The sequence below is a fragment of the Chiloscyllium plagiosum genome, chromosome 6 (assembly GCF_004010195.1).
Source record: "Chiloscyllium plagiosum isolate BGI_BamShark_2017 chromosome 6, ASM401019v2, whole genome shotgun sequence".
NCBI lineage: Eukaryota > Metazoa > Chordata > Chondrichthyes > Orectolobiformes > Hemiscylliidae > Chiloscyllium > Chiloscyllium plagiosum.
In genome coordinates this window covers 68,504,063-68,515,872 of record NC_057715.1, presented here as the reverse complement: position 1 = coordinate 68,515,872, position 11,810 = coordinate 68,504,063, and the positions used below count along the sequence as shown (strand labels likewise).

At 37.0% G+C, this 11,810-nt stretch overlaps 1 protein-coding gene across 1 annotated transcript in view; it reads left to right on the top strand.

The window, feature by feature from the left end:
- The window catches only part of LOC122550674 (beta-galactoside alpha-2,6-sialyltransferase 2-like), an 89,708-nt gene extending 78,343 nt beyond the window's left edge, over positions 1-11,365 (top strand). The window contains exon 7 of the mRNA XM_043691760.1: positions 6,475-11,365. Within this exon, the coding sequence (XP_043547695.1) occupies positions 6,475-6,725 (251 nt within the window). The 3' untranslated portion in view covers positions 6,726-11,365. The remainder of the gene's footprint in view (positions 1-6,474) is intronic.
- Positions 11,366-11,810: the final 445 nt, after the last annotated feature.

Genomic DNA, 11,810 nt, shown 5'->3' with positions numbered 1-11,810 from the left:
TCCTAACCTGCAATCTTCTTCCTGACCTCTCCGCCCCCACCCCACTCCGGCCTATCATCCTCACCTTGACCTCTTTCCACCTATTGCATTTCCAACGCCCCTCCCCCAAGTCCCTCCTCCCTACCTTTTATTTTAGCCTGCTGGACACTTTCCTCATTCCTGAATTAGGGCTCATGCCCGAAATGTCAATTCTCCTGCTCCTTGGATGCTGCCAGACCTGCTGCGCTTTTCCAGCAACATTTTCACCAATGCCTGGATTGTAAGGATACAGACCTCCTGACCCTGAGCACTTGAATATACAGATATCATTCAAAGATCTGTTTATTCAATATTCCGGGCTGACTGGTTAAGTTGTTCAAGAAATTGGTTCACAATCAGTACAGGGGGTCTAACCCACTCAACATCAAGCAGGAGGGATTATCAGGGGTCCAGTGTTGTGGAAGGGAAGAAAGGAAATTAATAGTGGGAGAATAGAGGCAAAATGCTGAGATGCAGAGAAGATCTTAATTATTAAGTCAGGGGCAGCAGACAACAGAACATGAGTGGATAAAGGGGCATGGGAGGAGTGTCAGTGATGAGCGACACCCTGGTTTCTGTTAGGGGACAGAGGCACATTCACCTAGATATGCAGATGCAAACTCCGATAGATGGTTGGATGGGGTCTCGTGGAGGTGCGACTCCCAGAAAGTTAACAGGGAGGGCTACAGGTCAGGAGATACTTGCATTTGGGGCTTCACCTACACACAAAATGAAGACTGGAGCACACCATCTAAGGAACAGTTGTTGTTACCTTCCATTGTCCAGCAAATAACATGTGTACAATAGAAATGAAAGTGGCTGTGATCACACCTGGAGTGGCTAGGATAAGTACTGCCATCCAGGAGGGACAGGTCAGAAAATTATAGCTTTGTAGGACTTTTAAAAGGGAAACACCAGCAGGGAAACCCCCATACAGTGAAACTGAGCTCAGCAATCTCTATGACCTTTAAGTACAGAGGAATCTCAATTATCCAAAGGACACGGGCAGGAAGTATTTCTTTTGGTTACTTGAATTCCAGAAAATCAAATACCAGATAACAGTTTAGTCAAGCATTGCAATTTTGCTGGATAATCCACTATTCAGGTAATCAAATGCTGGATAAGAGAGGTATCTCTGTATTAGTTGACTCAGCATGGTAGACTCCTTGAGCCAAGCCCTCCAGACCACCTCATGCTGGTTAAAGGCTGAACACTAATCTTTGTAAGTCAATAGCAAATCGCAGCCTGAAAAAAAAAGGGAGAGCTTGGTTGCTGAGGTTGCAGCAAAACTACAAGTCATCCATTGCCTACACAAGGACTTTACACACCTTGGTCCATGGAATATTATCCAGGGGTAAGGACAAACTGTTTCAGTATCTTGCCTGGCCACATACCAAGAGTTGATAGGGATAAGGTGAATATATATTTACAGAGGCAATACTGTGCCATCAATGTGCCCTCATGGAGTTGCTTCTCTTCCACTACATTTCAGGATTGCCCCAGTGCCCGCAGCTGGTGTGGTTGGAGCCTAGCCTGTGTAGGAGCACAATGACCTTGGAATTTTGGTCGAATGACCCCAGGGCCTTTGTATCTGGAGGGGATCAGACATGCTGGGTGCATCCTGCCCACAGGAAGCTACATTCCCCTTGGAGGGAATCTCCACAGGGCTAAGTGTAGCAGGCAGGTTAGAGATAGAAGATCTGCCACCTCTGAAGTGTCATCAATGGAGATTTCTGGGATGACTACATTTGGTTTCTCAAACTGGCACTGACTGCCCTATCTCCTGGTGAGGAAGGGGCATCTGGAGCAAGCACTGGGATACCCAATCAAAAGCAAATTCTTCCAGCAACAGCAACTGGTAGATTCAGTGTGCCTCAGATGAGAGAAACATAGTTGGCAGTGAGGTGACTTCAGAACGACAATGCAAGAAAACTCAAGAGAAACCCTCCATGAGACTTGAAAAATGACACTTTGCCAAAATATGGTAAGATTCAGCCCAATATTGCAGACATAGTGGAATATCAATTTACCAGATGGTGCCAGGGAAGGGAACCTCACATTACATAGAGAAACTGGAGATACTGGAGCAATTTCCATTGAGACGGGGGAAATAAAGAGGAAATTAAAATGGAGATTTTAAAGTTACAATGCATGTTAACAGAATGAAGAGGAAAAAACAAATCAATCTTTGCAAAGTTCTTTGATTGTGAAGTCAGTGATAAGGAGTATCTATAATGTACAGAGATATGAACAAATATATAGTGTTTCATATTTTGGATTCAAAGTGTGTAATACTATGATGGTATCCCTAAACGTACAAAACTCTGGTGCAGCCACATTTGGAGTATTGCATACAGTTTTGGTCACCGCAGAGGTCTCTGAGCAAATGCAGCTTTAATATTAATTGATTTACACTCCTAGGCATTTGTTGCTAACAAAGAAAAGATCATTTTCAAATTTGCTTTTCCTGCCATTAGTGAATATATTTGCATATTTTTATTCCACGGTTTTTCTTGAAAACTTTGTGTAACTAACTTCAGCCTAATAAATCCACCTTTTCTATATATTATCTATCTATCTACTGAGGAGCTGGATGCCCCCTATCTGGTAACTCTTTGTGCAGCCCAAATTCACTCCAACTTTGTAATTATTGCTGTTTGGCATCTTTTATTCACTTCTTTTTTACTTTGTTCATGACCATAAGACTTCACGATTAAAAGAGTATCTGCTCCTAGTGGTTTTCCTGATTTTTAGTCTCTATCATTCCTCCCTGTTGGCCTTCTGGCTCTCAGTTAATTACAGGTTGCCATCCTGAAAATGCATCTTTGTTTGCTATTGGCCAATCTATTCATGCTAGTATACTGCACCCAACACCATGGACTCTTATCTTAAGTAGCCTTATACATTCTATCTTATTGGCACCTTTTACAAATCCAAATATATGAAGTCTACTGGCTTCCCTTTATTTGTCCTGCTTCACCTCAGAATTTTATAAACTTGTACATGATATGATTTCCCCTTTGTAAAGATATGCTGACTATTTGACTATTTAATGTATTTCTAAGTGCTCTATTACATCCTTTAGAAAAAAAAACTTCAACATTTCCCAATGATGGGTGTTAAACTAACTGACCTATAGTCGCCCTTTTTTGCCTCCTTCTCTTTTTGAAAAAGGGTATTACGTTGGAAAAGTTCCAGATGATTGGAAAACTGCCAATGTGAATGAATTTTCAGTGGCCTGAATTATCATGAACTTCCCTGGAATGAAAATTTACTTTTACATGGGAGGATTCATTCCTTTAAATTTTAATTACTGTCAAAGATATTCTTCAAGATATGCAAACTAATTTGATTTTCACTTTTTCTTTTAACAACAAAGTCCAGGTCATTACAGTAGAATAAATGCAGATTTGTGTTTTGGAACTCTGGACACCCATTTACCTTCAAAAACCTGACAACAAAATTATACACAGTAGAAAGGAAATAATAACTTTACAAAACAAAAAATTAACAATTCTTGTAGATTTTAACTTCACAAATTGTATTAGATTACAAAATAATTTCAGGATTTTAAGGTGAAATATAACCTCATAAAATTTTAAGACTTAAAATGGAGTACAAACATTTTAGAGAAGTATATAATGAGATAAGTGGTAAATGAACACATTCTGAAACAGTAAATCTATTTACTCCTTGGTAATGTTTGTCTGTAATATTTACGAAATATATTCATTAACATCAATTCATTCCATAAACTGTATTCCATAAACAGTTCTTTGTGGAAAAAACTCCTGACAAATATGCCACAATACTAATCAAAGCTTTTCTTGTTATGTTATACAACACACACACTAATGACATCACAAAGTAACTACTATGTTCAATTATCTCAAATCAATGAGAAAGATTATAACCAGCCTACGTGGTCCAGTCAGAGATTGTGGATAGTTTTTTAAAATAAAGTACTTACTCCACCTCCATCTGAAGTCCCAATTTACTCTAGACACTGGGATAAACTTTAATTGCTTAAAAGTGATTTTGGTGGAAAATTGACTGCCATTATTGACTACCACCCAATATTAATTAAATGATTGATCCCTACTTCTGACAATGCAGCATTTCTTTAACACAGATGAAAACATGTACTATACACTGTTTTGCTAGTCTTCATTAGGAATCTGCCGCTGGTGCTGACTGACAATTCTGTCAAGTTGTGGAGGTACCTTCACATTATTCCATGTCATGCACCATGTTTGCCCTGCATTAAATTGCAACCCACAACCCACATATGTCATTTCATTGGAAAGAACCAAAGTTGAATGTTCAGCTGGTAATCACTGGTGATAAATTCTCAAAGCTCAAAGATTGACTCGAAAATTGATGACAGTAAATACGTTATAGGATATATTTAAAGGTATAGTCTTCACAGAAGAATTGAACTTTTTAAAAAAATTTCTTTGCACAATGCTTTTATGATGACATATCTTTAGAAATGTTTGCTCCCATATAGTAATCTTTAAAATTATCAAAAACTAACATTGGAACTATAAGTTGCTAATAATTATGGTTCACTGATAAACCAAACAAGTAAATCTTACTCTCCCAATCAATCAACTTGGGAAAGTTAATAGATGTAATATTTCTACTTTAAAACTGCAAGCTGACTTACAAAATAAGTTATATTTATAAGATCCTGAATTTTAAGATAAGAGTACAGCAATCCTACTGTATTCAGAAATAAAAATGATTCTAAGATGCTATATTGCTATAAGAATCATTGTGCTTCCAAATTTCTATGTGGAAAGGATTTATATAATTCTTATTTTCTATTAAAAGGTTTAGAAGTCTACCATTCATTCAGTGTGTCCAGATCTTAAGACTTTTTTTTTGAATAGCAGTGTTATTGGATCAGTGTAGGCTTGAAGTAGTGGATGCTGAGTTGGGTTTATAGCAGAGAAGATTGAGAAGACAATTAGAAAGGGAGAAGAAACAACTACAAAATTGAAATAATCTATAAACAAAAAAAAAATCAATGATAGTAGAAATCAGTGTTACAGCTGTATTATCATTTAACAGATCTGAATCCTGAGATACCCTGATATGCAATTCCATAATCATACATTGGACAAATATATCACAAATTATGTTGTACACATTTGGAAAGGGCTAACATATAATACTTGCAATAAAAAAAAGTCTTTCAACTCTTGAGAACCAAACAACTAAGGAATGCTGTGCTTTCTTCAAGGCAGAGGAATTACTCCATCCTGCTAGATACCACAGCCCAAACCTCAGTGGTTGGGCCACATCTGCAGAATCTGAATCATTCAGTGGAGGAATTGCCCCTCCATGAGGATTGCTTGGCAGTTATGGCCTTTTCAAAATTGAAAATTTATCTTTACAGAGTAATCTTTAGAGAGTAATTAATGGTGCTCCCACTTTACAGAAAATGAATAGTTCATTTATGGTTGGTGGAAGACCTTTTATTGCCTTCCCTGCCTTAGGAGACGGTCTACCAGTCTTAATTGTAAAGGAAACATGCTTTCAATCCTCAAACTGGCTATCCCTACAAAGATCTGACAAAGGTGTAATGAGGGATTGACACCTGAAAATTCTCCCAGTACCAAGGGTCTGATTCCAAAACTAAAGAACCAGCTCCTGGTCCTCTGGAATAGATATGGGACAGTGATATACTCTGTCAGTCTCTCTCCCCAGTGGGTTTAATAGGAGGGTCATGTGGTAAGGGAGGATTAACATCATTGTAATATCTCACTTCTAAATTGAAACTTCAGTCACTTGTGTCAGAGACTGCATCAGCATTTTTAAAGTGTCAGGGAAAGTCATTATTGCATCATATAAAGTAACCTATCAACTTGAGGGCAATAACATGAGAAATAAAAAGAAATGAAAAATTATTTGTTTCTTTCTTGTATCATACAAACTCTTGTATAAGCTGGACTTTTGTCTAAAATCTGTATATGTTCAGAGCTTGCATTAAAACTGAGCTATTTTAGGCTAAAATATCCAAATGAGGCCTAGGCTTCTGAGAAGCACTTAGGATTATAATTAAAACTTTAATGAACGCACCGAAAATTCATGAGATAATATGTAAAATAAATATGCTGCTGTGGAATATTTATGTATGTATTTAAATCCTTAGTTACTTTAGTTACTCAAAGAAATTGTATTGGAAACATTTCAGATATTTTCAATAAATGTGCTGTCTGGTGGTAAGAGCATGAATGATAGAGTCACAGATCATGACATTACTGGGGAGGTTCTCTTTATGAGTGATGGGAATAATCAGGCTTAAATGCTTAAAATGCTATTCGGAACGGTCACTGAGTGTTTAAATGAAGAGTTGACATTTTGTCCTGAATTTAATATTTAGGTTGACGGTGTAATCAAAGTGTAATTTTCAATGTTTTTCTGATGGGCTTGATAAATGTTTTCCAGGAATCCTTATCATGATGTCGTTGTGTGACAATGTCAATATCTACGAGTATATCCCTTCCATCAGACAGACAGATCTCTGTCACTACCATGAGCGATACTATGATGCTGCCTGTACCTTGGGTGCCTACCACCCTTTGCTTTATGAGAAACTTTTGGTACAACGCATGAATAAAGGAATGGAAGCAGACTTATATACAAAAGGAAAGGTTATTCTGCCTGGCTTTGGTACCATGAAATGTTCTGGAGAATAATGAACTTTGTGCTGCTGGCTAAGTACTGCAATACAGAATGTGATAGTATGGCAAAGCCTGAAAGATACTTGAAATGACAAGTTAGGACAAATTTCAGGGTAAAGGCAAGCTAATGAGCCATTAACAACAAAACAATCCTACTGCATCATCATGAAGCTTTTGTACCTCACGTATATTGCAACACATTATTCTTAAGCAAGTAAAGTCAAATTTCAGATTAAGACCACAGACTTAAAGAACTTCCATTTCCTCCTGTGCCAATACTAACAGTTGTTTGAATAGGGCCTGTATGCTTTAATAAAAATGGTGGTTAGTTTTGCTGTAACACTGCTTAAGTTATATTGTCAGCAATTACATTTCTTATTTAAGCTCAGTGGCAATTACCATCAGAAGTTAAGTTTTGCTTTGTGGATTACTTTGCAGCGAGTAGCAGTCTCTTTTGGCAAACATGTGTCTCCTCAAGTTCACTATAAATGGCAGGAACATAGAATTTAGTAAAATATGTGGCTGAGTTGTTTGTGATTTATTCACATTTCTGCTCAGCTGATAACAGTTTAGTTTTGATAGTCTAAATAGAAACCTAGTTAACATTCAAACAAAAAACACCAATATAAATGTAAAAATATAAAAAATATGCAGAGGAATATTTAAATATTGTGCCAGCAAATGTATGGAACTAATATTGTTGAATTTTTAAGTACCATGGCTTTACTAAATTTCATTATTTCCTCTTGAGCGCCAATGTTTTGAATAATTTGCTGTGTGAACTTAAATCTCCTTGTTACTCTGAATGTAACTTTTTACTGTTGCTGCAGCTCATTAAAACCTACAGCACATCAAGCCAAAGTCCCTTGCCAAACATAAGAGTGAGTTGGAGTTCTGAATACCTCACCATTATGGGATGTTATTCAAACCTATAACAGCCACTCAAGTTACAATCCTCAGCTATGTTCCATGATGGGCTGGAGTAGGTTGGGGCTTCTGGGATTCCAGTGGAAGGCAAACATTTCTTCGGTGAAATGAGAAACTGGTGAACTAATAACTGACTTTGTCTGATCCTGTTTATATTCTAAGAAGTGTCACTATAGATGCCTCAGCAGACCTATAGGAAGTTTTGTAGGAAACGTTAACCACTTTACTAAAGAGGTGCAAAATGTTTCCTCAACATATTGCAATTATGAACCTTTAAGTCTTACATATATCCTAGTTGATGCTCTGCAATCACAAAGCTGATAAAATCTAATTATTAAGACTTTGTCTCACTGAAGAAGCTTTAGGTGAATCTGCATCCAATATCCTGATCGGAAAACCCTATTTATATTTTGACAGCGGTGATAAATTCCACCACAATAATTGAGACAAGCCACAACATTCTAAAACAACCAACAGCATTCTAAATAAATCAACCCATATCATTTGAAAAAATTCATCATACGCTATTGTACAAAGTTAGAGATCATTTAAAAATTCAGGATTTGAATTCAGAACAACCTCTTTGCTAAAAATCATTCAATCAATCAGTTCTTTCACTAACCATATCCTGGCTGTGCAATAAATGATTATGAAATCTGTCCATTAGGTTTTGAGATATATAGTGTACAGTCAAATAGCTTGATAAACAAGGATGGAAAACTTACCTCTGCCCTCTGATGTAACTAAAATGCCATTAAATGTGAGTATTCCCTCTGCCCTCCATCAGTGGTGTAGCATAAACTGGAAATATATAGCCAAAAACAGCCATTTGTTATTTGGTTTCAGAATTAAGGTCTAAATATTTAATAATTAATAATTAATAACTTAATACCATGACAGCAAAAAAAAGATCCTATTGCATTATAGGATATACCTTTAGCACAAGATTAGTTGAAAAACTAACTTTTACTGGATAAATTAGTTGCTTCTGGGGATTAAAAGTTACCGTATTCCTACTTCCTCACTAATGAATTGGAAAAGAAATTGGACACCAGGTAAACTGGGCTGCTGATTCACCATGAGCTCATTCCACACTACTGGTAAAGATCCATTTCATCTCTTAGGAACTTGGTTTGTAATCAAATAATTTTTTTAATGCCAGGTTACACTTCGACATTATGCCCTCTTATCCTTATTAAATATAATGATTGGAACTTACCTTTGGCTTGAACATAAAAGGGGTCAAGATAAGCCACCAAAGCAAATTTCTAATCTGTCTGTAAATGTTCCTTTTCACATCCAGTCCAAGTTTTGGCATTATCCATGGAATGTGTATCTGTCATGATATAGCAGCATGCAATGTGCTGTCGTTTTAAATTTTGCCCAGAAATGTTAGTTTATATGGGACACCATTTATGCCTGCATAATGTGGAACCTGGTTTATCATTTGAAATCTGTTTTGAGAATATATTTTTATTAAACAATTAAGATAAGTTATTAGAATTAAAACATGCACATAGCATGGAAAGTTTACAACTGAGAGTCAGTCTTGGGATACAGCCAGATGTAATTTAGGTTAATCTGGAGGTCCAACGCAGAGAAAAGCAAAAAATGGGAAGGTTAAAATATAATTTTTGTGAGGGCACAATGTTCTTTCAGGTTCCATAACAATAATTTTTTTTCAGACCATGGGTTATGGGCTATGAAGCAAGGGGCTGGCAAAATAGAGGGGAGTCAGGTGACAACAGCTCCTTGTGCAGACTCATTGCCAAAGTCTTTTCCCAACAGGAGAACCAGTTGCAGAGAAACTGCATATTCCAAGGAGGCAGGAAGCCAATTTGTTTACATAAAGGCCTTACAGGCCAGTTTACAGAGTACCAGGCATTTTGTAGAGCCTGGCCTTGGAAGGTCACTACCTAAATGGAAGCAGCTTCCCTGCAGCTGCTTAAGGGGGTTATTGGAGCAGCAGGCTACATTGCCCAAAGAGGGCGCTGGAAAACTGAATAGTTTCAGTCTGAGTAAAGGTACTCTAATGTCTGACTACAAAGCACACACTTGATGGGTAAGCTGCCTCCTAAGCTGCATATACAGACCACCAGTTAGTTGCTTTGTCCAGAAAAACCAACAGGCAGGAGAGAAAGCTCAAGCAGCTGAAATGTTGCTACCTTTCATTTACCATCAATGACTGTCCTTTGATTAAAGGTCTACACAGGGTCAGAACAGATGCAGTCCTACTTTCAGCTGCCTGAAAAGCTGCAGAGATTTACCTATTCAGACTTTGTTCAAGTATAATTTATATACTTTGCATGTGTCAGGTGGATTTACATACGTTCATCAGGATCCCAATTGCCTTAAAAGGAACACCTCATATCCCTACTAACCTAGCAGTGCCAACTCATGCTTCCCACCCACCAGCTTCTGAATTACAATCTGTGCCAACTCACCCAGTATCACCACAGACATACATCAGGATCCATGCTGATATTTAGAAAATCAGGTTTGATTTATAAATTCACTATTAAAAGAAATTCTGAATCAATCCTATTTACTGCAACTAAGTTTATTCAATAGCAACCTTCATAAGAACAATAAAAATACTTTATAAGCACTTGGAGCTGCCAATCAAACTGTGAACTGACAGTAAACCCACTGTGATGGAAGGTTGAGAGATCAGTCATGCAGCACAAATTTTTAGTAGTGGCCATCAAGCTTATGTCAACAGAACAAAAAATTGTTTGCACTGCAAGCAGCTTTTTATCCAAAAAAGTTGGATTTAATTTGCCAGCTTGACAGATTCAATTAATTTGACAGTTCCCTAGATAGCTTGATAGTTCCAAGGAGCGTTTCCACTTTTTATACATATTCCTGTCTATTGTTAGCCACCAAGAGACTTGATGTCTCCTAAAGGGCACTTTATTGCTCTACCTTTTGTAGGTATCAAATGATATTATACCTCTCCTAATAACTGACAGCTTTACAACTTTGCCTAGAAAGTGTAAAACCAACAAGTCATGTTGTATATACCACAGTGAAAATGGTGATGCAGGATTTGAGGGCAAGATTTCCAGAATCAGGTTTCCATGACCATGTTGGTGAAATCACATACTCTCTCAACCTTTACGAAAATTCATGCCAGAATTGGTCACAGTGGTACTAGCCATAGGTGTATTATTGTAACCAATCGTACTACAAAAAACCCACAATTTTATCTTATGGTTCATTCTCAGAAATTGCATTGTAATTGCTGAAGAGTTGTTCAGTCAAATTCTTAACTACTATTCACTAGAGTAAAAAAACAAGCCTGACATTTGTGCCTACAGTGAACGAGTGAAAAAAACTTCCAAGGCTATCTGAAAATCAGACTGTGCATTTGCATATGCTATGAAGATGTTATTATTCTTAGTAATATATGTCTTCTGTTGCTGTACTGATAGAAATGCTTATTTATGCATTTACACTACTGTTTGACCAAAGGTTTGACTTGGAGACTTCTATGATTGTTATTTCAAGATATCTCTTCTTCATTTCAGCTGCTATTTTCTGCAATGCATTCATTTTATTCTCTTTTATAAAACTAATGTATAAACATGACTACTGGCAAAATTAGTGGATATAATCTTAATACATGCATATGAAATCATTTAAATCAGAATCACACAGCGTGGAAACAGGCCCTTCAGTCCAATTAGTCCACACCAACCATGTTCCCCAAACTAAACTAGTCCCAACTGTTTGCATTTGGCCCATATACCTCCAAATGTTTCCTATTCATGTACTTATTCAAATGTCTTATAAACATTGTAACTGTACCTGCATCCACCACTTCCTCTGGCAGTTCATTCCACATACGAACCACTCTGTATAAAAAAAAAAGTTACCCCTCATGTCCTGTTTAAATCTTTCTGCTCTCACCTTAAAATTATGCCCCCTAGTTTTGAACTCCCATATTTTAAGCTAAATAAGTGACAGAGGAATTACCTATGAAACCAATAAGCATTTGCTCACTGGCAATGTCAACAGTAATAGTCAAATGAGCAATATTACTAAATTTCAATAAAGAAACTACAGCACCAGACGTTTCCAGCTTGCCAACCAATAGATTTTCATAAAGAAAAAAATAGATCAGCAGTAAGAAAAATAATATTTCTTGCAAGAGAACTTGCTTACACTATG